This window comes from Anomalospiza imberbis, chromosome 1 (genome assembly GCF_031753505.1).
Source record: "Anomalospiza imberbis isolate Cuckoo-Finch-1a 21T00152 chromosome 1, ASM3175350v1, whole genome shotgun sequence".
Lineage (NCBI taxonomy): Eukaryota > Metazoa > Chordata > Aves > Passeriformes > Viduidae > Anomalospiza > Anomalospiza imberbis.
Window position 1 is genome coordinate 60,335,346 of NC_089681.1, and position 27,390 is coordinate 60,362,735.

At 43.0% G+C, this 27,390-nt stretch overlaps 1 protein-coding gene across 5 annotated transcripts in view; it reads left to right on the forward strand.

Annotated features, from left to right (window-relative positions):
* Nucleotides 1-3,688: 3,688 nt before the first annotated feature.
* SCGN (secretagogin, EF-hand calcium binding protein) overlaps nucleotides 3,689-27,390 on the forward strand; it is a 71,628-nt gene continuing 47,926 nt past the window's right edge. The window contains exons 1-9 of one of the 5 annotated variants that reach the window (XM_068194146.1): nucleotides 3,689-3,790; nucleotides 4,896-4,966; nucleotides 13,015-13,107; nucleotides 13,680-13,769; nucleotides 14,649-14,705; nucleotides 15,604-15,681; nucleotides 25,100-25,155; nucleotides 26,614-26,659; nucleotides 26,772-26,831. In XM_068194146.1, the coding sequence (XP_068050247.1) occupies nucleotides 13,045-13,107; nucleotides 13,680-13,769; nucleotides 14,649-14,705; nucleotides 15,604-15,681; nucleotides 25,100-25,155; nucleotides 26,614-26,659; nucleotides 26,772-26,831 (450 nt within the window). In that variant the 5' untranslated portion in view covers nucleotides 3,689-3,790; nucleotides 4,896-4,966; nucleotides 13,015-13,044. The other 4 variants (XM_068194119.1, XM_068194153.1, XM_068194126.1 and 1 more) reach the window with 4 other exon arrangements.

Below are 27,390 nucleotides of genomic sequence, written 5' to 3' on the forward strand. Positions count from 1 at the left end.
AGTCACTGGGTAGCAATGAGCAACATGTAGCTGGGGGAAATACCAGCTTTTCTTTTGGGAAATCTCTGTCCTGCCACAACTCCCTTCTGGTGTCCTGACCCCTCATTTCAGTGGAATCCTTGTGGGAAGAGGCTGTCTGCTTCCTTATAACACTCAAGGGATCCCATTGCTGGTCCAAAATGAAGAAAACAACAGAGGACTGAAGCCTCAATTTGGAGGGCTGGCTGGGAAGGCTGGAGAAACTTAGCTTTGATGAGCATCTGTGGATGGAAATGTCTGTGGGATGGAAGTCTTGGTGTCACACCACATCCATCAGTACCTGACCTGAACTGTCACTGCCCTTCTTTTCACCCTGAACCCACACACTCTGCACCACATGAGCCAGAGAGATGGATCCAGGACAGGAATGTGGGATTTGCTGGGCAGAGGGAGGGAGTGGGATGGAAGGAGGGGCAAGAGAAAAGCATCCTTGTTGGAAGGTGGGGGGTCTACAGCTAATAAGCAGATTGTACCCATCTGAGGGTGGGTTGGAAAGAAGAGTCTGTTTCTTTTCTGCAGCAGACAGCTTCATCTCTGACTTGATTTCCAAGAAATTGTATGAATGGTAGGGGGCTTCACTGACTGTATTATTTCCATTTTGATTTCCTTTCAGTTTACCCCTCATTGCTTCTGCAGCATTCTCCTTTGTTGGGATGCTCACAGACCCCTTGCTGGGCAGGAATGCATCATCCCCAACCTTGAGAGCCTGAGCTGTGCACAGCAGCTCAGCCAGAACACCCACCTCCCTCTGCCCTGATACAAATCAGGGTCTGGGGAAAACGGGGCACACCAAGGATCTGGGCTGCGGCTTTCTGCAGGACCCAAAACACCTGTGAAACACCTGCCCAGCAAAGGATGAAATGCTGTTGGCTGGTGTTGGCTTCCTCAGTGTCTCCAGTCACTGTGAAGCTGAGGGAAGCTGAAGTCATTTGATGAGGAAAATTATTTCCATTTAACTGCATGTATTTGGAATTTTCTTCTGTAAAGGCGAGGAGCAAAGTCCAACCACAAATCCAAATATTTGGTTTGTTTTTTTTTGTTCTCTAGTATGTTCATGGGAACCCAAATGTTTCATTTCACATCAGTTCTTTGAGTCTGGCCCAAAGAATGAGGCATTTGTCAGCTGCCCCTCATTTTTGTTTCCAGATCGGCAATCTGTACTTTTATCCATGTTTTCCCATTTACAGTTTGATTAAGCCTTTCTGCAAAGCTGGGGCTTTGGTCATGAGCTCCTTATTTTGCTCTTTATTTGGCAATAATTGCCATTTATTAATTTATTATCAATATCAGTTAAATAAAGCAGCATTGCTGGTGTTCTCAGCTGGAGGGTTCCTTGACTCACAGCAGGACCAGGCAATGGTTGTGCAAATGCTTCCAGCCTCAAAGGGCCTACTGAAGCACATTATTTTTTTTTAAGCTTTTCAAAACACAGGTTTGAGCTCTTCAGCCCTGAAATTTACTGCGCAGTGCAAAGCTGAAGCCAAAGTCTTTAATCAAAAGTGTTCATTACTTTTTAAAATACTGCCTACCTCTAACTCTTATTTATTCCTCTGAGGAAATAAGCCAAGGCAGAGTGGTTGCTGAGTTTGGTACATGAGCTGCACACACAGCAGCTATCTTCAGTGTGTTTTTTTAATACTAATGCCAATAGGTCCACAGTTCAATATGCTCCTCAAATTTACAGTGTTCCAAAGAAAGTCCAACTGGATGAGTAAAAATTTTTCTGAGCTGTTTTTTGTTTAGTTTCTTTTTCTTCTCATTCAGGCTTTACTGAGTCACCTAAAGCAATTGGAGAAGCTGAACATATTTTAGGCATGCAGCAGGATGACCACATCCTCTCTGCAGGCTGGGATTTACCTGGTTCCAGTCACTTTGAGTTAAATTTTGCAATTCCACCCCTAAGAACCCTAAATCCATTGTGTGCAATACTTGAGGTGGGGCAGAGCAGCTAAGCTGTGCATCTATGGGGTGGCCCCTGTATCTATAGGTTATTTCAGTAGAGGGTTTTGTGGGGAGAGCAAAGGCACAGCTGGCACAAACAGAAGAGGAATCCATCATCTCTGCTCCTTTCCCCCCCTTTGCAAGTATGGTGCTGTGTGAAATCAAAATCCCTCTCTGCCAGCACTGAGAGTGCCTGGGATGACAAGGATGCTCAGATGGACATATCATCCACATCCTCATGCACAGGTAACAATGAGCTCTTGTGAAAGTCCTTTAAGCTTGAAGGTCTTTTTTTCTCTCCAACCTGGACCTGGTTTCACTGGAGTTGTGTGAGATGCTGGATAAATACAGGTAGTTTAAACAAGGTATCACTTCTTGCCTGCTCTTCCTCCTGTGAGAGCATGGGGAGAGCATGGGGGAGAATGAGCTATGAGAAGCTCTTCTCAATGTCCTAAGCTTTGCATCCAATCCCATAAAATCTCGCTGTCTCCATCCCTACCAAATGGCAAGGTGCTTTCACTTGCAAAATGTTTCAAAACATGGGTAGTGATTCCTCTTAAGCTAGTTTTGTTAAAGATATTTTTTAGTAATAAACCAGTTGTCATGATCATAATACCAGGGGACCTTGTTGGTTATCAGCCATGGTGGTGGTTTCCAAAGCCAGGTTGCAAACCATGTTAGAAACTGATGAACATCTATTTCTTAAAAACCTGGATCAGTATGCTCCCTGTCTGGGGTAGATGGGCTTTGAGTCCTGGGAAGAGAGATTGCCCCAGAAAGTGACCTTCATGCCATGGAGCAGTTCTACGTGACTTCATCCCGCACAGGAGATCAGGCAGCTCCCATGGGGCACATGAGGCCACCGCTGCCAGGGAGCCATGGTGGGAAACACTGGGAAGAAGAGACTGAAGGAGGGGTTCCATGAGGGAGCCTTCAACCTAAGGCGAGGCCTGACTTTTGGCAATGAGGCAAGGATAGATGACAGAGAAACCTGTGGAGTGACTCTAGTCTTGCCTGCAAAGGACATAGGCAGGTGTCCCCTAAAAATTTAGACTTTTCCATGTCATTACCTAATGAGTTCCTCTCCCATGCTGGGGTTCCCCACCTGAGCATGGTCAGGGAGTGCTTGTGGCCTTGCTGTTGCATTAATATCTTGATGATAATTTTCCTGAGGTCCAAAGGTGATCCCAGGCTGCTGTCCAGGGAATCCCTGTACTGAGATGCTTCCATGCTGCTGTTTACACATCAGCTTTACAGCATCTCCTTTTTCTTTGCATGCTGCAAAAGCTGGACATTGCTGTGTGATCTCTGTTGTGATCTCCCTGAAAGAATTTCATGGGTAAAACACAACTCAGTTCTTCAGGTTTTCCCCCCCCGCCACCAGATGAAATAGGAACCTTCTCAGGGCGAACATTAAATACTTTTTAAAAGCCTTTTCTGCTGCTTCTGAGTGCATCTCTAAAGCAATCATTATGTGAATGAAATTAAAATATGTATATATTGAATCAAAGGCAACCTAGAAAAAACTGTAAGGGTCTCAAAGGAGATAATAATGATTCTAGGAGCACACATGGAGACCAGCTCAGTCCCAGGTGCCTAAAATCACTGCAGGTGAACACACAGGTGACATTCAAATCAAATCTATTCCCAAGTTGGGCCATCATGAATATAATGCTCTACCAGCGCAGAGACCTTAAACCCCACGGTTTCTCCGTTTCATTAGTATTATAGGAGGAAAACGATGCAGGTTTCTGTCTCCCTTTGTCCTCTGGTGAGGGGGACCCTCCCGATGGCTGTGAGGAATGAAAAGGTGAGAGAACTCTGCCTGCTGCTGCTGCTCTGCTTTCATAAACCGAGAAGGAGAGTTACCAGCTTCAGAAAACTCCTTTTTCTCCCCTTAAACTCCATTACTTCTCTGAAGCCTCACATTTCCCTCCAGTACTTCTGCCTTCGGCGGGGTTTGAAACTTTACAGGTCGTTTGCAAGAGGCTCACGGCTCTTCCGAAGCGGGGGCTGCGGGGTCGGGCTGCTCGAGCCCACCTCGACGGCCGAGCTCCGTCCTGCCACAACCCGTGCCCGAGCACAGCCGAGAGGGATCCGGGTGGGCGGGAGGTCGGTGGGACGAGCCCCGGGAAGGGGAGACTTTCCCCCGCTGCCCCCGTGGGGCCGCCCCCGGGGCGGGGCCGCCGCCCTGAAAGCCGGGCCCGGCGGCGGGGCCGGGGCAGAGGCTGCGCCGCCGAGTGAGGGTGAGGGCGGGGGCCAGGGCCGGCAGCAGCACCATGGAGAGCGGCGCCGACGGGCGCCTGGACGCCGCCGCCTTCCTCGGGGCCTGGCGGCGCTTCGACGCCGATGGCAAGTGGGGACACGCGTGGGGGGAGCCGGCTGAGGGGTGCGTGGGTGCCGGGCCCGCTGGGTGCCGTGCAGGGGTCTCTCCGTGCAGGGGGGAGCGGCACCGCCGGGGTGGGTGCGGTGTGGGTGCCTGGGATGCTGCACATGGGGCCGACATGTCCAACCTTACATCCACGAGGTCCTGCGGGTGTTTTCGAGCCCACCTCTTCCTCCTCACCATGAATATCACGGCTGTAAATCCCCCTTTCCACCCCAAAAGTTTTGCCTTTTCATCAGTTCCCCGTTTCCTCTGCCACTCTCTTTTTTGGTCCCAGTTTGGGACTTTATTGTTTCTGAAAAGTTTTCTGTAAGAAAAACTCCGAAGGGAGCGCCGCAGCTGTGCCCAGCTCTCACACAGAGTGAACAGATGAAATTGAAGAGGACATGGGGCTCCCCTGAGTGGGCAGGCAGGGCGCCCGGCTGAGATCCTGACCCTGAAGCCTTGAGCTACCTGCATGCAGCCCATGACACGGTTCCTGGGACTCGGGACATACCCCTGACCCTTAATATATTTGCTCTTTATTTAGACAACGGTTACATAGAAGGGAAGGAGCTTGACGATTTTTTTCATCATCTCCTGGAGAAACTGGGACCAGAAGTAAGTACTGTGCCGTGTTGTTGCCCATCAGGTCCAAGCAAAAAAGTTATGCTGAGAGATGGTTTGTGTTTGTTGTTCCCTGATTGCCGACTTCCTTAGCAGTCCCAAGGTAACGAGCTTTTCTTTTGGCAACAGGGTGGCATTTAAACACGTACAGCAAGAGCAGTCAGCTGAGCAGTTTCATCAGTTGTTTCCAGCCCAACAGCTGCTGGTCAGGGGGAGATTGCAGTTGGCACCAGCTGAAGGGGCTGGTTGGCAGAGTGGAGAGAAAGTCATTTAGTGTTGTTGAGTAGAAACAAGTGAAAAAGCACAGGCTCAGCCTGGCTAGCTGAGCGGGAGGGCAATGTTCATGGTTCATTTGTTCAAGCCTGTGCTGATTAGTTTTGTTATTATGATAGGTTTCTTTCCTAGGTCAATTTTTAACAAATATACTGTCATTAATTTTAAATGGTGCTTAGGAATAAGGCTTATGTCTATATTGTTGCAAATGGCTAAAAGCCAAATGAGCATCAATTCTGTTGCTTCTAAGATCCAGACCTGGCTCTACAGTGTTTCTGGGCTTCTCCCCTGTTTTCCTTTCCTGGTTGTGGCAGCATTTTCCTTCTCTCATTGTCTGCATCTATAGAAGTTGCACTACAATTTACAGGGGATGCTTTCCTTGGCTTCAGGTCACACCTTGCCTATGAGCGTCACCATCAGTGAAGGAGAAATCCTGCCACTCAAGCCAGCACTCAGAAGTTTACAAAGGATAGAGTAATATTTTCACTACACAGAGTCTGCCCATATAGGGAAAGGAGGAAGCATCTTCCAAATGGAAGGAGAGGGTGTGCCAAAAACCAGAGATGAAACAATCCCTTTAAGCAAAAATTAATTAACAAAGACAGAAAAGATAGCTGATAAAAGGCAAAAATTCATGAGTATCAAGTGTAAAATCAGAACAGTACTTACAAGCCAATTAGTACTCTTGGATCTTTAGGGCTGCAATTAAAGGAAATAGAAGCTGTGAGTAATTTTTTTTCAAGCATATTTTTATTTAATTTGCAAGTAAATTTGGATTGAAATATTGGCAGTTTCTGCAGAAATGTCTTTTAGAGCATGGATGGTTAGATGAAGAGATAGGCACGTAAAAAGGCTTCAAATGAATCAAAATAGACTCAACAATAAGAATATCTAGGGAAGCAGAAATGCTGATTTAAAGAGAAATCAGAAAGTTTGTGATTGTTTACCCAGGAACAAAAGATGAAATTGGGAGCTGCTATTCTTGGGCCATTGAAACACCACCAAAAAGCATGCTCAAACAAACTCAGCGACAGCAAACGTGAGATGTTGAAGGAGACGATTAAAATGAGGCTGCAGAGCTCAGTGCTGCAGTGGGGCCTCCAAGTGGGGCTCTCTGGAGTGAGCTGATGGTGATAAAATCCAGGGATAATGAGATATCTCATGCTGAAAGCAGCTTCCTAAGGATGTGAGTCAAGAGAAACTCTAAGCCCCACTCTAGACCATAGCTGCCCTTGTGCATTTCTCGCATGAGGTCCAGAGACAGAGTCATACCAGCTGAGTAGAAAACCTGGTGTGTTACAGCAGTTTTTGCGGTCTTGCTGATACCAGTGTGAACTCCATTACATTGTGTCATTTATCAGCACACAGAACTTGCAAAATGAGGGCGTTCTAAGCAATGAACTTCCTGCTTTAAGAAATCACTAATAGCTTTATTGCTTGTTAGAAGTCCCTGCTTGGATGACTCTACCTTAACTCAGCACTCTGATCCAGTTTGCATCTCCTTTGCTTCTGCTATCTAAGTTTTGCCATTAAAAGAGATAGTTTAACACAAATTTAATGGAGAAAGAGCCAACTCCCTCTCCTCCTATTAAATAGAAGAACTAGGCTAATTCTGACGGACTGTGCTCACTAACTTTCAGAGTGCTCAGACAGGCTCTTAAGTGCTTTTGGATTTTCGCCTCTAGTCTTCTTGCCTGTTTTTGGCCGTATTTCCACTCTGCTAATATTAATGATAAAATTACATGGCAGGCTGCAGGCAGAGCAGTCTGTCTTTGCGGCAGAAAATCCAAGGGGAGCTTTGTCCTGGGAGGCTAAGAGCTGTCCTCTGCCCACTCCTCTGGGTATGGGAGTCACTTGAGCACCAAGTTAAACAAAGATCTTAACTACCTTTGTACAATGAGTTTATCTAACGACATTGAGCCATTTTTCTCTTTTTCACATGATTTATATTGTACAGGTTTGTCATTATGGCAGGAGGGGTAAAGGGTCCCCTCTGCATTGGTTTTACCACCCTACAGAAAGTGTCCTCTGTGATAAAAGTGGTGAACTGGGACTGAGCATCTCTCTGCTGTACCACTCATCTTGACCTTTACTCCTTTGGATTCTTAATGTCTTAGTTTCCTTGCACAGTAAAAGGGAGAGACAGCAATACACTGGCACAACTACAGATGTGTCACAAGGATTAATTAGTGACTATGTCTGAAGTGCTACATAAGTGATAAATAATGTTATCAGTACTAGAAGTTGTCTCTGCTTGAATAGAGAATGGCTTCATAATTATATTTTTTCAGCCTGCATTCTCTAAGCTGTTATTTTTCTTAACGACCACTGTGGTCCTTCAGCTCTGTTTTTCTTCCCAGTTACTCTGCAGCATCCCCAGCTGACACTAAATGCCAGGGGATGGGAGCAGCTGGGAAAACAATGCAAAAATGAGCCTGTCGAGAAGCTGAGAGACACAGCTCTTCCTAACAACTCTGAAAGAGGAAAGAAACTTTAGATAGCATCCAGTGATGGAGGCCAATTCATTGTCTTTTATTGAACCACCAACAATTGTGGGGGGAAAGGGAAAACTTTGCAACAAAGGTAGACCTGTATTAAACCAACCAAATCCCAGATGCTGCTTCCTGTCCCTTCTCCTCCAGCAATGGGTGATTGCTGGAGGCATTTGGACAATGCACTTAACAACACAGTTTAACTTTTGTCCAGCTCCAAAGTGGTCAGGCAGTTGGACTAGATGTTTGTTGTAGGTCCCTTCCAACTGGAATATTCCTATTCTATTCTATTCTATTCTATTCTATTCTATTCTATTCTATTCCTAAGAAATTCCCTTCAGTTTCCAGGAGTGTGTAATTCATCCTCATCCATCATGTAATGGTGTAGCATTACATCTTCTAGCTGCTGGCATTATCCACCTGTTTCTCTTATCACTGTTGTGACGTTTGTCTAGCCGTTTGAGCCTCCAGCTTCCAAGCTGCTACTGCATGGTTGCCGTGAGCTGCCTGAGCTCTCTTCTGCTCTTACATAAACCTCTTTCTTCTACATTATGGCACCTCTATCCATGCATTTTCTAAAAGTTTTTATACTGAGGTGAAATCCCAGTGGAAAGGACAGTTTCTTTCAGTGTCAAAGAAATCATTTTATTAGAACAGGAACTATAGCTCCTGCATTTCTCTTATATTCCTGTACATCTTTCTTTCTGTACCAAGATCATTAAGGATCTTCCTTGCTTCCTCTTTTCTATGGCTTTAATGAAGCTCTATATATATTCTCATAATAATTAGATAAGAGTTTTATAGAGGAATGGCTATAAATTTTGGGGTTGGATTACTGAAAGTTTCCATAAAACCAATGATGTCTGGGTGGATATGGAGAGAAATGCACATTGCCATTGGGCTTTCTCAGAAATGTATTTCGCTTTGCCTAAGTTATACTCAAATTAGATAGAAAGCTTTCAAATAAAGGATGGTTGCCTTCACCTAACTGTAAGTGTGTAGAAGACCACACCAATTGTAGAAATATAGATTTGGTCATACAAGGCAGGTATTAGCCTTATTTAAATCCCTCCCGCCTGAAAACCACATGGATAGTTATGACTGGAAGGGACTGAAGTTAATCTTCTAGAGCTCACTCTGAGCATCCATTAAGGATTTGTCTTTGCTTTTTACTTCCAAAGAATAGAATCACCCTCCAGCTACTCTTTCACTTCATCCTTGCCTTGCACACTGCACTGTCTGTCTAAATAATGTGTATAATTTAGCATGGCCAGGAATGCAACAGCTAGTCAAACAAAGTTTAATGGCCAAAGTATTAGCCAGCCTCAAAGCCATCCAAGGCAGACTTCCCATGTACTTCACCACCCCAAGAGACCTAAGGTCAATGGTGACCAGCAACTGAACAGCAAGAAGATCCCTAGCAGAAAGCAATCAGCTTGCATCCACTTTCAGAATATTTCAGAATTCTAACCCCCAGGCAATCCTGCCTCTTAAATATTAGGATGGAATTCTTTCCTATCAGGATGGAGAGGCCCTGGAACAGGTTGCCCAAAGAAGCTGTGGATGCCCCATTCCTGGAAGTGTTCAGGTTGGATGGAGCTTTGAGCAACCTGGTCTAGGGGAAGATGTTGGAACTGGGTGATCTTTGAGGTTCCTTTCAACCCAAACAATTCTATCATTCTGATTATTGCCAAATAGAGTTCTGTCTTTAGGTGTGGCTTTCATCAGCCTTGATTGCCCTGGACAGTTCCTAATCCTGTTCCTCCACATTAAGGCATGGAAGTGCCTCAAGGTATTTATTAATGCAAATTCAACATACCCATGGTAAAAACAACAAAATATGTTTTCATCACTCAAATGCATGTCAAACTACTTTCAGCCTAGCAGAGAGGACAGAACAGAGAACCTGTCCAAAACCTAACCACAAAACCACGATGGCACAGGGAAGACTGCATTAGCCTTTGTTGGATACTGGTGTCTACTATGGGGGAAAAAAAAAGCTTTCCCACAGTTGTGCTGATGAGAGTTAAAAAAATAAACCAAAAACGCAATGCAGGATGACAGGGTAAGTGCTCATCTATTGTCGCATGCAGGAGTACAGTAAATCCTAACCAAAAATCCTAACCAAAGTACAGGGCCAAATACTCAATTGATAGCACTGAAGTTAAGTGAGAAAGATTGGCCCAAAGGAGAAATTGGCCCTGGAGATGTAGGGTGAAAACCCACAATTGTGCAGGCAATCCAACCTACAACTGCATGGGGGTAACAAAGTCATTCATGAAATTAGTTTTTACAATGAAGAAATGTTTGGCTCAAAAATGAAGGGTTCTTCTTCTAAAGTCAAAGTGTACATTACTGGTGTCTCTCATCTGGTCCTTGCTGGCCTCATATCTGTGCTATGTAGCTTTTGGCACGATAATAGTTGTTGATTTTCTTTTCCAACTCTCACTCTTGGCAGACACAATTTATTTTCATAGATCTTGTAGGAACTCTAAATCTGTAGGACCCTTGGCCTTTCTATCATATTTGGCTGAAACACCAGAAGACGTGTTCAAGCCAGCATTTTCAGAAAATTCTCTAGGTTTTTTTCAAGAAACAGGGTATCATAGTCACTTAAATGTAGCTTCACCTTTTTATACCCTAATCAATATAGCAGCTTGCTTCTAAAATCATTTCAAGAAGGAAAAATAAATGAGTTTATTACAGGATTTTATTGACCAGCAGGAATTAAACGAGACATCCCATTTCATCAAGTAGGAAAGGCTCTGCAGTGCTCCATACATTCACTTTTTGCCCTCCAAATCAAGTGACTCATAGTTGTGTTTTCATCAAGGCAAAATTCTGCCAAGTACATGAATCCCTTAAGGAACAAAAATTTAATTAGTCAGCATGAGGCAAAGAGTGCAACAATATAAAAGGAATGGATTAACAAAAAGACAGATTACAGCCAGGTTTCCAAACAATCATAACCAGCCATGGCAAAGAAAATGCTGAAGAAATTTTAAAAATATGTGATCATGCCCTTTCTGTGATTACAAACGCTATTAAAAACCAGATTACCTTTGTGATGCTACAAACACTTCTAAAGGGTTTTCACAAAAGGGAAGACAGAGGCTGGACATGAAAAGGAGAAAGCAGAAAATTCATTTGTTATGGCAACTTGAAGCACAGAAGCTTTTCTCTGTAAAACTCTGTGGAAGAACATCTGTAGCAAGAAAATTACTTGTTAACCCTGAAAAATATGGGAACAAAGTCATGGCAATATTTTAAACAGTGTTCTTTTATGAGAATAAAAATTATCTGGCCTTCTCATGATAAGTAGTAAAGATTTCTTTCCTGGCTGCAGTGAGAACATGCAGCAGCCCTTGGAAACCACACATCATCCACAAACTCAGGGAGGTGCATGCACCAGGGAAAACAAGGAATTACAAGAAAGGCTTCTCTGTACAGAGTGACAGGAAAGGATGCAACAGCATTCACTTAAACCCTCACAAAAGGGAAAGCTTTGCAAACCTTTGAAGCTGGTTAAGGATCTGTTGCTTGAGGCAGGCAACATAATTAAGACTGCATTTTCTGATAAAGATGTGCTCAGCTACAGACTTTTACTTGCTGCAAAGCCATTTCCTCCTGTTCCATCTTATGAGACAAGAGGCACATTTTTGTATGCTGCCATTTGTTACATCATGATTTAATGCAGCAGGCAGCTCCACACAGTCAGTCAGTCAGTCAGTCACTCACTCACTCACTCACTCACTCCCCAGTGAAATGGGAGAGGGAATCAGAAAAGTAAAGTCAGAAAACACATGGGTTGAGATAAAGGTGTTTTAATAGGTAAAGCAAAACCCAAGGGCACAAGCCTAGGCAAAATGAAGAATTCATTCACCAATTCCCGTGGGCAGGCAGCTGTACAGCCATGTCCAGGAAAGCAAAGTTCCATCATGCTGACTTCAGAAGACAAACACCATACTCCAAGCATCTTTTTTTTTTCCTTCTTCCCCCAACTTTGTATGCTGAGCACCACACCGTATGGTATGGTATATCTTTTGGGTCAGTTGGGGTCAGCTGTCCTGGCTGTGTCCCCTTGCAACTTCTTGTGCAGCCCCAGCCTCCTTGCTGGTGGGGTGAGGTGAGTCTTCAGATCATATCCTTGCTTGGACAAGGGGAACAGATCAGGTCCATTATGGGATTTTTCCAGCCTTGTAAATGTTTTTGGAATAGAAAGGAAAATAGAGCAAGCTACTTGTTTGCACCACCAGTAGGTCAATCTTGAAAAACCGATCTCCCAACCTTAGTTTCTTTTTGGAATGTCTTATTTGATCTGTCAGGGTTTTTTCAGTCTTCTGGGATTTTTTTTTTTTTTTTTAATAAAGAGAAAGGTCCCCTTTGAAACCTAATGGTCATAACAAAATGTGTATTGTTCTTAGTGTAAAAATTTTTAATATTGGAATAATTTTGTTTTGAACATGCATCTTGGGAAAGCCAGTTTGTCCTTTATTATTTTATTCTTTGTGAGTAAAGGCTGGGTTTTGGTAGAACTATTATGTAGAACTTTTCACATAGTGAGGAAATTGTATTTTGTGTAGTCCAGTCAGAGTGGGTACCCTCATGTTTTCTGCTAAAGTAACCATGCCTGATGAACCTAAGCATTGTGTTTCACCTGTCACAGCGATGCCTGTCAAGACACATAACCTGACAAGTCTGGAGAACTCCTCACTATGTGTAAATCAATTACGGGGTTGAGCAGATATAAGGAGAATGTCAATTGCTTGAAATTCTGTGCTATTAACCCAGAAACACTGACAGGGCTTGGTGCCAGGTCTTGAAACAGCTGACAGGCAATAATAAGCAACAATCTAGCTCCACTGACACCTTTCAAGGCTGATGATCTAATGAACTGCAGAGATGTCATTCAAGGATAAGGATATCTTCCTGAAAAGCACAAGCTGAAAACAACCAGGATGGAAACTGCTGTAACACACACTTGAGCAAAACCAAGCTCAGTGATATAATGAGAACAGTTGGGTAAAGAAGTAGGTGTCACTGAAATATTTTTGGGTTCCCAAACACTGATCTTCAGACTGAAAGCTTAGTAGCTGCAAGGATATGCATAGGATTTATTTCAAAAATTCATCCACAATGGTGTGTCTGTGGGTTTTAAAAAGCATTACCCCCAACTATAAGAATGGAACCATGCTGGTGATTATCTGTGAGTGAGGAGAGATTTCTTCCAGGAGGGTCTTCTGGTGCAATTTTCACGCATTTGTCTCCCCATGGCAGAGCACCATCACAGAAGAAGAAGTTCAGAGGATGAAGGAGCAATTCATTTCTGTCTACGATGTCACCACAGACGGACGCTTACAAATCCAGGAGGTATCTCTGTCCAACCCCAGCCCAGGATTTCTCTTATAGAAGGATGGAGAATTGGAATAGACTTCTTGTAGGGTCTGTAGGAATAAGATGAGGGATAATGGTTTTAAACTTAAAGGGGGTAGATTAAGGAGGACTTTTTTAAAATGAGGGTGGTGAAGTACTGGAAGGAGTTGCCCAGGGAGCTGGTTGATGCCCCATCCCTGGAAACATCAAAGGTCAGGTTGGACAGGGCTCTGAACAACCTGATCTAGTTGAAGATATGCCTGCCCATTGCAGGGAAGTTGGATTGGATGACCTTTAAAGGTCCCTTCCAACCCAAACCATTCTGTGATTAAGACCTGTAGCAGACTTGGGAGATCTGGAAAATAGAGCCTGGGTGCAGAGGAGGTGACTCATGGAGTATTACATTGGCCAGATCCTTTGACCTGGAGTTTATTTCCAAGGGAGAAACATGCCAAACCTATATTTCACATACTGGGTCAGTACCTACCCAAGTTTTTTCCTTTTTTGACTTTCATGGTGTGGGTTTGGTTTTTGTTTTTGGGTATTTTTTTTAATGTTTTTTTATCCAGCTTGCAAATATGATCTTACCGGATGATGAGAACTTCCTACTGCTTTTCCGACGGGAAACTCCCTTGGACAACAGTGTGGAATTCATGAGGGTCTGTATCTCCACACTGCCTCCTCCCCCTTGCACACCACCAGCTTCTTCAACACCAACCCTTCTGTCCTCTGTAAAACACAGCTTGGGAAATATATGGCTATTGTGGAAGAAAAACACATTCTGACCTGTTCAGGTAGAGAAGGTTTTACATTATTTACACCAGCAAAACAGAGGTGTGGTATCTAGGACTAGACCAAGGGTACCCACAGAACTCATTATATTTCAGAAACACTCTCAGCCACCTATCAGTCATGCAATTACAGACAAAATGTCCCCACTCATCAACTCACCCCTACAGCTCCTCACCTGCAATACAGTATAGACCAAGACAGCAGAGCACCATTTAAGCACCATTTTATGCTGAAACATTAGACTCTTAGGGCATGGAGAGGAAACCTCCATAAGTTGGGTTAACAAGCCCTTAGAACTTTGCCCAATCTTCCTCTAATCTCTGCCCCTAAGTATCCCAATGGGGAATTTCAGTTTTTCCAAGACCTCATGCAGTTACTTTTATTTCACATACAAGCTAGGGGCTTCTGCAGATCAATGGCCTGTTGTATATGGCCTTGACTCAGAGCAATAAAAGAAACTGCATGTACAAATTAGGTAAGAAATGCAAAACAGTTTCTTAGTATTGTCTTCCTTTTATAGACAGTGTGTCTGCATTAAACATGTGATAGCAGCATGTACATCATGCAAGTGTGAGTAAGAGCTATTGTGTGAAAAGTTTATTTTATTTCATCTAAAATTAATTAAATGTTGGCTAATGCAACAACTGGCTCATTATGGAAGTTCTGCTTTCAATCTTTACAATCTATCACCGAGCAGATGAATAACTGCAATATTTATGTGCTCACATCAATCTATCCCCATTCAGATCTGGCGCAGTTACGATGCTGACAGCAGTGGATTTATTTCAGCCAGTGAACTCAAAGTAAGTTATTCTAACAAATCTCTTTGGGCTTGACCTACAGCTCACTGATGTCAATGGGAGCCCTTCCATCGGCTTTACCAATTTGCTGTCTTTTTGTGTGAGTGACAAATGGCATTTCTGGGTTGTTCATAGCAAGTTTAAGGACTTGTGCCTTCTGGCGTGGTCTCAGGGGCCCTGCCAGAGGGAGGATGGTTTGTTGTTGCCCTCGATGCCCTGCATCCCCCTAGCCTTGTCCCATGACCTCAGTTGTCTTGGTGACCTGAGGCATCCAGTGAGCCTCACAGGCACTGCCTCACCTTGGCTTTGCACATGTACCTCTCCCAGTTAAACAGAGCCAAAGCCATTGTGTTTTATTAAGGGAATTTCTTCTAAATTTCTTCCTGAACCTGCAGGTTTTCTGCACTGATTTCTTAGTAAAGCTCAGGCTATTGAGGCAAGAGCCTGTTCAGAAACCATAACTCAAACACTTTGAGCCAGCAATCACAAAAGTCCATCCCTAGGCTGCACATCATGTGCTGAAGTCTCAGTGTGTGGCTTCAGCCTGTATCCCAACAAAGATGTCAGAGGAGGCTTGAGTGTTTTACTGAATGCAAATATTTTGATTTGAGATCAATTAGCAAGTATTGCAGGACTTATGTTGTCTTTTGCTTATTTTGTAGGTCTACTAGGACTCACTCGAGTATACCTATTCCAGGGAAATTTAGTTACTTTCTAATTTATTGAAAAAAACCCCATGTTTCAGCTAAAAAAATTTGAACTTTGTCAAATTGAAGACACTAGTACTAACCAGGAATGTGAAACTAGATTTGTGTAACCCTTCTGAATTTGAATTTAATTTCCTACCGTTATTTCTTGAATTTCCTCTAGAGAGTAAAATTTCTCTCTTTTCTTACTACAGAGTTTCCTGCGAGATCTCTTTTTGCAGCATAACAAGATGGTTGCTGAAGTAAAGCTGGAAGAATATACTGATACTATGGTAAGAAAATATAGAATTAATGTTGTTCAGATCTGAGTACGGCCTAAAATCTCCTTTAGGGTCAATGTCTGCAGGGCAATAAAAGCTCTTTTAAAATGTTTGTCAGAGATCCCTGGGGGAGTTAGCACACGCTGCTGCTAACAGTTCTTTGCACTGGACATCAGCTGTGAATGCATTTCAAAGAGTGTTGCTGAGAGTTGAACTAAAAGAACTCAACTTTACACCAAAGCAGGCTGAGCTCTAAACCTCTTTAAATACAGGTGAGGTGCATCCTTCTACAGGATATGTTCATCCTCAGGCAGATCTCCAGCTCATTCACTTCCTCCTTCCCTCTCTTCCTCCTAGAAAATCCTTCATCTTCCAAGACATGCAGGTATCTGGTTTTTCTGCTCTGCAAAGCCCAGCAAGCCTTGCTGGCTCCCTGCTGCTTCCCTGAAAGACTGAGAGGTTGAAAGTTTCTATTCTCCACCTGGCTTATCACAATATAGCTTTTATACTGCAATCAACAACATAGTATTTGGTGTGGGTTTAGCATCAGTCACCTGGATTTTAGAGCAACTTATCTAAACATCTAAAAACAAGAAGGGGAAAAAATCTCATTTCTGGATGTCATTCTCAAGGGTATAATTTGAATTCCACTAGCAGACATCTATCACTGCAATTTTCTAAATGGTTTTCAGATGGAACTGCCTTGTTTCTTGGCACAAAATCTGTGTTTGTACCTAAAAGCCAGCTTGGTATGCAAGCAAACAAGGAGCTGCCCACATATTTTGCAATACCATGTTATGTGTGTGTGATGTGTATGTGCCCAGAAATGTGACCCTTTAGAGCAATGTGAGAAACTGTACTGTTACAGAAGAGTGTGTGTTTATTTCTCTTATTTATAAGAGAGTGAAGAGAGAGGAATGCCAGCTGCAGAAATCATTTTCCAACTGGTGGAGTTTTTAAACAAAAAGAAAGCCCAGAAGTTACAGCTAAGACAAAAATATTTTTGTTAGCATTTTCTGGTAGCAAATATCTTTCATTCTGCTCCATTAAGGTTTCCATCACTGGTGCTTAATCTCTGGTCAGGTGCTGGGGAATAGACGATCTGAAGCTTGTAGACAGTGGGTGGTTCATTTCCTCCAACTCATTTCCCTTCCCTTTAATTTCCCAAGAAAGATCTGTGATTCTGCTACCCCAATGCAGACAGGTATCAATGCAGCCCAGGGCTGAGAGCCAGGAGGTCTGGTTTCTATTTCCATGGTTTCTTGTAGAAGGGCTTTATGTCTTCAGAGAGGCAGTTTAATGTCTATGTTGGAAGATAAGATTTGATATGGGAAAAGGGAATGCTTTGTATATCTAGGGAAATCTATGATCTGAAATGCAAATCTGGCTCCTGAGGAAAAAGGTTTGCCAAGCTGCAATGCCAAAAGAATCAGGGATGTTAATGGTTATTAGAAAATGAGAATATGGCAGATGATTATTTTTTCCCTTGCAATTCTTTTCTCTAAACTGAAGATTAAGGATGTTTATAAGCACACCTGATCCCAAAAGCTAAGGCAGGGTGTGAAATTACCACTGGGATAATCTTATACTATGATATCCTGGAATAAAATAGAGGATTTGAACATATATATTCCATATATAACAGCAAATTATCCACATGGGCAGTATCCTATAGCATCAGATACACTCCACAACTGATTGCATAGGAAGTTATCTGAAATAAGAAGGCAAAATTCCAAGGAGGGAAGAAAGATTCAGCCTTGAATTTGCAAGGCTGGATTAAAGAGGGAAGAGTAACTCAAAGGTTTGATGTCAAGGCCCAGGGTAATGACAACCCTTCACTTCCTCTCTCTCCTTTCCCACATGGAGTGAGGAGCTGCTGGAGTGCAGAGTCCCACTGCCACTGGACTCTGCCACCATCACCACTGTTGGGGATAAATGGGTCAGTGGCCCATCCATTTTTTCCCTGACTCTATTATATCTTTGACAATCAGCAGCCAGCAGTGATTCCTTTTCTGCAGATTGGACATAATTATATTTCTCTCTCCTATTGCTTTGCTCCCACTCTTTTATCTTTTTAGAGCACAAAGTCCTTGTAAGCAGGACCCTGTTTCTGCTGCACACACCTACAGGGTCTCGCGGGGTGGCCCATCTATTCAGCTCAAGGCTTACAAGGGCCAATGTAATTATTATTCAGTTGAAATAAGCTGTGTCCCAAGGAGCTGTAAACCCATCTGTCTCCACAGGAATATACAGATCTCTGCCCTTTTTTCTGTACATGCACAGCTGGCTGCACATATCTTAAGCAGCTACTGATATCCTGAGTAGACCCTGGGGCCTTCTGGAGATAAAGGGGAAAAGGCAAAAACTATAATTTAAAAGAAGCTAGCCTAGGCTTGAGGAAAAAAATAAAGGCAGCATTTTATGGTTCTGTGCTGGGTATTTGCAGTTTGTGAGCAGTGTGAGCAGATAACATATCAACCAACCAGGGAATGCTAAATTCTTGCCCCTTGTGCTGCTATGAATGATCTCATACAACATTAAAAAAGAATGCTGAGAAGAGGGAGAGAGTATTTCTTTTGGAAGAGATTGGTCATCTCTGGAAAGGAACATCACTTTATCAGGTTGCTTAGCAGCCACTTCTTAAGAGGCTATTCTGTTTCCTTGTGACCTTGACATCCTTTCTTCAGAGAACACTGGTATAGATCAGGGATTTGATGAACAAGTGATGAACTCCTATAAAGACAACAGGTAGTGAACACATCGGCATTGCACAAACTCTGTGAGTCTGCTAAATCAAATCCTAAAGAGCACCAATGCCACTGGGGAAAATCACAAAAGAACATTTGAGTTCTCAAGACTCCTCATGAGGGAATTGAAGTGACAATATTGTGGTGAGGAAGCCTCCTTGTAGGCACTGTTGTTTTTTCTTCCATGCCTACATAAATACATATTTGTATTAATAGTCATTAAGTGTATATTAATAATTATTTCCATGCACCCACTTGTAGTTCTTAGTCTTTGAAAACAATCTGTAGGTTTGTTGCCTTCCCACAGGCAGTGACCAAGAGCTGTTGGCAGGGAGCAAGGGCTTGGAGGTTGGCATGAAGCCTGGTATTGCTCTGAACTTTCTGAGAAGAAGGCCCAGTGGTCCTGCAGTGTGTGCTTTGGGAGACAGAGTGAGCATAGCTGAAAATGGATGGAGGGTTTAAACAGCATGGTGAGAATTTTCTGCCTTCCTGAATTAACAAAAGCTGGAGAGATGAAGACCAGCCCCCTTGATACTTCATGACGAGGATACTGTAGATGATGACAATAGAACAACCTTTTCAATCCCTCCTACCTCCCCTCAGCCCTCGAGATCAAGCTGTTAGTAAGTTTCTGGTTCCTGGTGAAGTTTCAGCTCAGAAATATGCATCTCACATATGCATTTGGTAACATTTTTTAATGAGTGACAGATTCCATTACCTGTGTGTGCACACAGCTGGGCATTTATACAGAATATTGTAAATGCCAGGATATGAACTAGATTTGAGATACAGTTTCTGATAGTCCACAGCTTCCCAGATAGAAGCATGTTGCTTCTAGTTTGTAATCCCAATGTCTACAAGCTGCATGCAGGGCAAGCTCATTTCTGAGTCAAACTTCACAATTTAAGTTGTTTATTCTGCTAAAACAGTCACACATGCAACACTGACATTCACTTTCTTCATTGCCTTATGTTGATAATGTCAGATGAAGCATAAAAAATTTCTTTAATCTGAGCATTATTATATTTCAGTAAGATGCAAAGGACAATTCTTGTCCTGCCTGCATGCCATCTTTGCCCACCACAGGTTAATATTCTAGAGAGGCAATAATGTAGGTGCAGTGACTAATAAGAAGTATTGGTCATGAACTACAGCATTTGAAAGCTTGTAGATGGTGATGACTGAGGATGAAATCTTAACCCCAGAGAAGTCAGAGTAGGTATTTTTCCCAGCTATAATGACACCAGGGTTTTACTGGGCTTATTTGCAAAGATTCTCCTGGGCACTGAGCTATGTGCCCTGAGTGCACAAGCCTGCAGCTGAGGGCTCCTAATCTTCTCAGTGCAAAGGGAAAGAGGTTGTCTGCTCCCTGACGATGATCTATGTTCACAATTATGCACTGTGGACTACCTTTATTGTACACGGGGGGGATTTCTGGTGCTTTTGTGGCTGCTGCCTGTCCCCTCTGCAAGGATAATGCAGAGTTTCAGTGTGATCAGGTCCATGTGAAAGTCTGTCTGTGTTCAGTGCTGATGCCAGTATACTCATGTGAGTAAATAAAAACCAAAGCACAGAAAATTCAGGTGATTTAGACCTTTAACATCTTACTAGTCAAGGTAGCATATCTTTGTTAACAAAGTCTCATATGACCACCCAACAAGAGGTGTAATAATGAAATGACAAATATTTATTGTATTGAAAAAAAGCCTAAACAGAATTTTTTATGTTTATGAACACACAGAGCAAACTTCCCAAAGCTCTAGAAATACCATAGGAGTAGAGTGTAGCCTACAAGATTGGTTCCTAAAGCAATCTTTGCTCATCCCTTCTCCTCCTGATAGTGGTACATGCCAGCCTCTCTCCCAGGTGACCGAGAGGACCCACACAGTTGATGAACACAAATCCACCTCCTGTGTCCCTTCTCAATTTAATGCTGGGCATGCACACCTAGTTTTGCATCACACTTACTGTGGCATAAGCCAAGGGAAGCGGAAAATCCCATTTAAGCTCAAACTTCATTTCTGAAGATCAAAACCAACAGAACTCAGGAGCCTGCAGGCTTCTGAACACCCCAACAGAAAATGCCTTGGTCTCTTAGGAATCAAAACACTCTTAGAAATCAAAACACTAAAGAATTTGTCTATGTGACGTAGGCAGTCTGGCTGGGCAGGACACTGAGCTTTTGTCCTGAGGGTAACTTGCTGGCCACTGGGCCCTCCTGTCACTCTGCAAATGCCTTTGTGACCCCATCCTTCCCTAAAGAAAGAGACCTTAGGCAGTCCTGCATCTTGGGCTGATGCTGTCTTTATACAGTGTCAATAACCTCTGTACTCCCTGGCCAACTTTTGTTTCAGCTGTTGGGCATAGGTGCCCATGATATATACATTAAAATGTATTTGTGAGAGTAGGAGGTCAAGTAAAACTGACTCTCTCAGTGTCCCACTTAATTGCACACTAAGAAAGGGAATCAGAAAAGGTATGAAAGCAGGTTTTATTGAATCTGCTGATCACAGAACTATTTATTTTGGTTGTTTACTTCTTTCCTTATCTCTGTCATGGAAAATAATTCAGATTTATATTACTCTTCAAAGAATGTGTGTGTTTGTCATATTGTGGTGTTTCAGTGGCCTTTAGAACACTGGACTGAGAAAGCAGAGACCTTTCCTTTGCGGAATTAAAAGCTGATGGCCATTTTGATTTTGCACTTAAAAAAATGGAGATGTAACAACTTTTATTTGCAAACCAAGCTCTTAAATATTCTCTGTCTGTCTCAGAGTGCCTCAGAGTAGATTCAAACAAACAGGGTGTGCCCTTGGTGCACTGCCATTAAAATGTCAGTGAATTAATTTGTGTAAACACTTTAAAACATGGGGTAGCTTGACAGTAACGGAAATGCATAATTTTATAAAGCATACTGCTAGATGCAACAGAGCTTTTAGTAAAATTGAGTGCTATTTAAATATGCCAGACCTTGTCCTTAACCACATTGAGATGTTTCATATCAGCCTGGCAGTGCAAATATACCTTTCAAGAAAGTAAACTGAAAATCCATCAAATTTAACATATCAAGATGGTGTGTGAAGGCAAAAGCTTAAATTGGAAACAACCTCATAACCATTTCAATTATCTGCTTCTTCCATTATGTATGCTTTGTCATATGGGGTGGGTACCCTCTGTCATTCGTCGTGTACTCATGCACACAATTAGCAGATCAGATCAAACACTCACATGGTTGAAAGTTGAAAGTTTGATTAAAAACATTTCCCTAGGCTGTTCCCCAAGTAATGCAGCACATGACTGCCATGTAGTGGGTATGCATGAGCTCCACTTGTCCCAATAACAGGATTAGATCTATCTTATTAGCTGTGGTACCTGAACTAATTCAGTGAACACCAGCCCTTCTACCCTACATGTTTTCCATCTTTCATGTGTTAGGCACTGGACAAGAATTAGCTTGGCGTAGCTCTTCCAGCCAGACTTTGTTTCTTTCTGTTGACTGCTATGGATGATCAAAATATTGCATGTGTTTGAAAATTCTATTCAGGGTAGTTGTGGCAGAAAAAGGCCAAACAGATAGAAAACACAAAGTTTCTCTCTTACAGAGCTGAGTGAAGGAGGTCGGGGAGGGGACTTGGTTAACTGTAAGTAGATGTGGTCAGTCACTGAAATTTCAATATCAAGCTGAAAGACAGGGTGCAAGAGAAGAATGTTTCCTTTCATTATGCAATCCACCAAGGAGTTTATTACCTCTCTATTAAATGTGTTTTACTGGGATCTGCACTGCTGCAGGAATATTGTAAAGGTTTCAGAAATTGGTAGAATTGAAAACCATATGCTCACAAAATTGATAATGAAGCAGAAAGCCTTTCAGATCTAAACTACCAGCTTTCATCTAGTCTGTTTCATTAAGAGTGCACAAAACTCTCCCTGGTTATTTGCAGCTTCTGAAACCATGAAAATATGCTGCACCCACAAGGTAGAGCAGATGCAGGGCAGGCAGGACACATGAGGTCCCAAGACAAAGACAGCCATGCTGGAATGCTTATTTATTTATTCCCTAGAAAAGGACATAAGGCTGGAGATGTTTCCCTGGAAAAGAAACATAAGACTTGTCCCAGAAAATCCTATGTGAAATGAGAATTGTGCCCCAAGTCTGGCTATTGGACAGAAAACCACCAGTTCTGTCCTGGTCCCATAAGCTCAGAGTGGAACTTCTCCCAGAAACTCAGTGTTTGCTTTTCTGAGACATCACAAAGAGAAAAACACATGGGAATTTGAAGTCTAGGCTGAAGCACTGAATTTTAGTCTCAAGACAGTAATTCTGAGATACAGCAGAAATGGGAGAAAATAAAACTTTCAGGAGCTCAGAAACATGTGGGAGAATCCAAGTGAAGTACTAAGACTGCTAAAAGCAGTAAGTTTTAGTGTGTTTTGGTAAAGATACTGTCTTTTTGTATGAACCAAAGTCCAGTGCCTTCAGCCAGAGGTGTTCAGACCTGGCAGCAGAGTTCCTGAGAACTGGGCCCTGTGTTTCCCCCCAAAATCTGTCCTTTCCCAGCAAGTGCTGTTCTTTCTCACCCCACCAGCTTCACTGCTTTGTGGTGACCTACAGACCTTGTGGGTACATAATGCTCCTTGGTGGCCTAAACCTAGGGATTTAGAGTGACATTTTCAAAAGCACTGAAGTTACTGTATAGCCCAAGGACTATGGTATTCCCACCACCCACATGTTGGTGCTTTCTCTAGCCAGCTACATAGTGGTTGTCTCCATAAGCTTCCTTTAGGCAGCATATTTTACAGCAATGATGTAATCTGGATGTAGCAATGTCACTGGTGGTGGAGAGTGTGCTAAAGTGAAGTAGTAGGGGTATTTCTCTCTTTCCTCAAACAGTAGATAAAACCAGGTTAGGCATTGATGTTCCATTTGGAGAGAGGCTTTTAAAATCTTATCTGGGCTTATTTAGTTCTAGAAAGAATATTATTTATTTTCTATGACCTGCAGAATAACTCCTTTATCAGCCAAGAACTGAAGGCTTGGGTTTGTGTCTCTGATGGCAGTGGGAGGCTATCATTGCAAGCACATTTCTCCCCTTGGTGGCACCAGCAAAGGCAGCTTCTGCTTCTATACCTTCTTCTAGTCTTGTCCCACTGCTACTCCAGCAGAGACCAGGGAAAAGTGCCATATTGCTGTGGAAGGTCTAATAGGGCAAGAAGCAGAATGTAAGAAGTTAGATCTGCTGGAAAGGAACAATTTGGACTGATGCAACCAGGGGGAAGTCTTCAGGATGGTCTGGCACTTTATTTGTCTCCCCAGCTCTAGAGCGAAGGTAAATTCAGAATTCTTTCCTCTGTGATTAAGTGGCTCTGCACAGAGCACACTGGCAGAGGCCAGTTAAATGGGAAAATAGCTTTCTTTGTGCCACTGAACACCCACATGGCTCTCGTGATGCCATTTTCCCAAATATCTCAGTATGGGCCTTCAGTCATTCATAGGACTTTCATGCTATCTTTCAATGGGAGGAAAAGTGAGCCCAGATGCTACCTTTTCTCACATGATTATTAGGCTCTGCCCTGGTTCCACTGCTGAGGAGTGCTCAGGACATGCTGCTGGCTCCTATGTGTTCAGGCTACGTCATAGTGGATAATCCTGTCCATCTGAGCTTTGTCAGATGGGGCTGGTGCAGGCCTTCTCCAGCAGCTGTGCAGTGCACAAAAGATCTGTAGTGAACCAATTACTCTGCACAACCACTAAACAAGCAAATGTGATCTATCAGGGTAAGATGAATGCATATTCCTTAGCTGAGTATTTGACAAAGAAAGGTAATCTATCATAGTAAAATATTCATTTCCCCCCCCACACACAATGTGGAATATATTTTTTTCTAGAACTTTGAGCCATGAGTTTTTCAGGTTTGCAACTCATTAAGCATCCCTCCACCCCTTTCTTTGTAACAGAGTAATTTTTGTGCCTTGAAGAGAAATGCAGAATCAAGTACAGCAAATAAATAAATAATTTTTATTGTGATGGCTCATCAAAATTATGCTATTCAGTAAAAGAAAAGGATAAGTTTTGAATTCACATTTAACCTTTTGATGTTGGCAGCCTGAACCTTCTTCTGAGTCTTAGAGCATTCTAGCAGCAGGCCTTGAGATGGGCCTTGCTTGAGTTAAGCAAGCCCCACAACTTTAGTGGTGTAAAATCCTGACCTGAGTGCTGATTAGAAGGTGGCATTTGCACCTCAGTTGCTCAGAAGCCACAGCAACAGTCAAAGGTAAGGATGGAGTCCAGGTGAAAGTTTTTAGTGTTTAAATTTCTCCCTTTTTCTGACTTTTTTGTTTTTCCAGGACCAGGACAATGTCAGTATTTACTTTCTGAAGGTCTTTCCTGCAGACCTGCTTTATCCCCATGTAAGGTGGGAGGGGAGTGGTACTGGTATTTGATTGCTTTGGGTTGTTGCTGTCAGAAAGCTGGTGGGTTTTGCTATTCCCTTGTGCCACCCTTGCACTTGCACCCTTGCACGATGCTAGCACAGGATGCCATGCTGCCCAAGGTTTGGGCAAACACCCTGAGCAAGTAGAGGGAAGGGCACAGGGCAGAGCAAAATGTATATTGCCTTTTTTTTTGTATGTGTGTTCTCCTTCTGGCCCATCTGTTTTATCTCTGCCTTCTTGATTTCTAGATGAAAATCTTTGACAAAAACAAAGATGGACGACTGGACCTGAATGACCTGGCAAGGTAGGATTTAATAATGTTGTTGGTGTGTTTCAGCTCACGATGGTAGACCCATGCAAGGTGATGCTCTCCCTCTAGGGACATGCAGTTGAATTCTGCCTCCTTTTGAATTAGGTTGGCTCTGATTCCACCTCTCCAACACATGGTCCCCATTGCAATAATCTAAGAATCTAGAGGCAGGGATAGGAGCAATGCCAGGATCTGTCTGTACAACATCAATGTGCTCTGGCATAATCAGAGGTGCTTCCCAGGAGGTGGCAAAGCAATCAGTGGCTCTGTTTCTCCAAAAGAAGGATGACAGTCCTTTCAACGGGGTCACAGACATGCATTTATTTTTCATCATTATGTGCAGCAGGGATTGCAAATAATTTTTACTGCATTTTGAACAATGAAAGTGCAACCACAAAAGAGTTTGGCAGTGGCAGTAGGAAAGAATTTGGAGAGCCAAGGAGAGATGCTTGTGAATGAAGCTGGGATCTCAGTCTTGGGCCTCTGTCTCTTTTCTGTCCTTGATACCTCAGAGACTTTTAGATGATTTTCACTGCCTAGAGGTAGAAAGTATGCTTCTCTCTGTAAAACTATGTGCATTGGTTACATAGGACTTTAAATCTTCAGATACAGTCTTAAAAGGCTAGTTTAGAGGATGAGGGAACAGAGGAGCTGGTTTGCCACTGTTACTCTGTGCTTTGAATCCCAACAAATGCCAGCACAAACAACTGCAGTGCATACAGCAGTTTCCTTTGACTATGAAATATATGAGGAGAATCTGGGCCAGGATGGAGAATATCTAAAGGGGGTTGCTGTTACAATTTTCTCTTAAATACTGTTCCCTTTTGGGAACCAGGCCATCTGAGGCTCTCCTCCAGTCTGACATAATTTCTCAGACTCCAAATCCCTCCATGTGCAGACACAGCTCAGCAATGTCCTGTGTTACTCTAAAAACCTCAAGGTTAGAAGAGCAGTTGAAGAGAGAAAAGGGTTTATTAGTGCTTGACAGGCTTTAGGAGATGAAAAGAGAAGAATTCTGCCAGTCTTGGTGTACAGGCCAGTATTACTTTGTCCTTTACTTTTACAACCACCAAGCCCTCCCTTCAAGAGAGAGCCATAAATCACTTTCTTTAATGCAGCACAGCAATCCAGTTACAAGGAATGATTGTCTGTTAGCTCTTACTTCAGAAACTGACACCCTCTGTTGTGCAGGACCATCAGAAATGCTCTGGGAGAAGCAATGGTGCTAATAGGCATGTCTGTGGTGAACCAAAGGGCACCCTCTGTGCCCCATCAGACAAGGAGGAAGGCGTGTGTTCCCACAAAAGCCCACTGTAAATAACCCCACAGGCAATTTTCTCTTATACAGGCCTTTAATCTAACATCCCTTTGCTTTGCAAACAAGGAGAGTTCAGAATAGTTTGTGTGCAGATGATAAAGTGAAAAGATCATAATTAAAATCTCTCCATTCAGGATTCTGGCGCTCCAGGAAAATTTCCTTCTACAATTCAAGATGGATGTAAGTAGCACTAATTTTTGATACATTGATCCTGTCTCCAGCTAAGATGACCTGGGCTCAAACTTGAAATTTTTGCTTTAATTTTTCATTTGTTTGGCCTCTCTGTATGCAGGCTTGCAGCACAGAAGAAAGGAGGAGAGATTTTGAGAAGATCTTTGCACACTATGACGTTGTGAGTCCCATGAGTCAATTCATTCCCTTGCAATTTGTAAATGTGTGTAAGATTTAGTGTGTGCTGCTGAGACTTCTTCCTCCTGCTGGGTGCTGCTAGAGTCACTGAGGAGCAGCTGTTGCCCAAGCCCATGGCCCATGAGCCCAGATGCCAGACTGGGAGGGGTAAAATAGGGACAGAGAGGAGCAATGCACAGAGATCTGGTGTCAAGGACCCATTTTGACTTTCTCCATTGCCATGGCCAGTGCTGCTACATTAGCAATTTTCCTGCAGAAGATGCAAGGGAAGAAGAGGAGGTGCTAGCTTTAGCCCTCACAGTCTCTGGCAGTTCAGGACCTGCATCACCACCACATTGAAAAATAAACCCCCTTCCCATACCAAATCCATAGTTTTTTAGGAGTCTGGCTCAGGACAGACATAACCATTTAACTGCATGTTAGTCATCAGCAATTCAGTGCTGCTTCTGGCAGTCACACAACTCCCTCAGGATTGGTGGGAGACATTGCTTCCATTTGGTGGGAAGAGATGGCTTGGGAAAAGCAATGGGATCTTAGATATT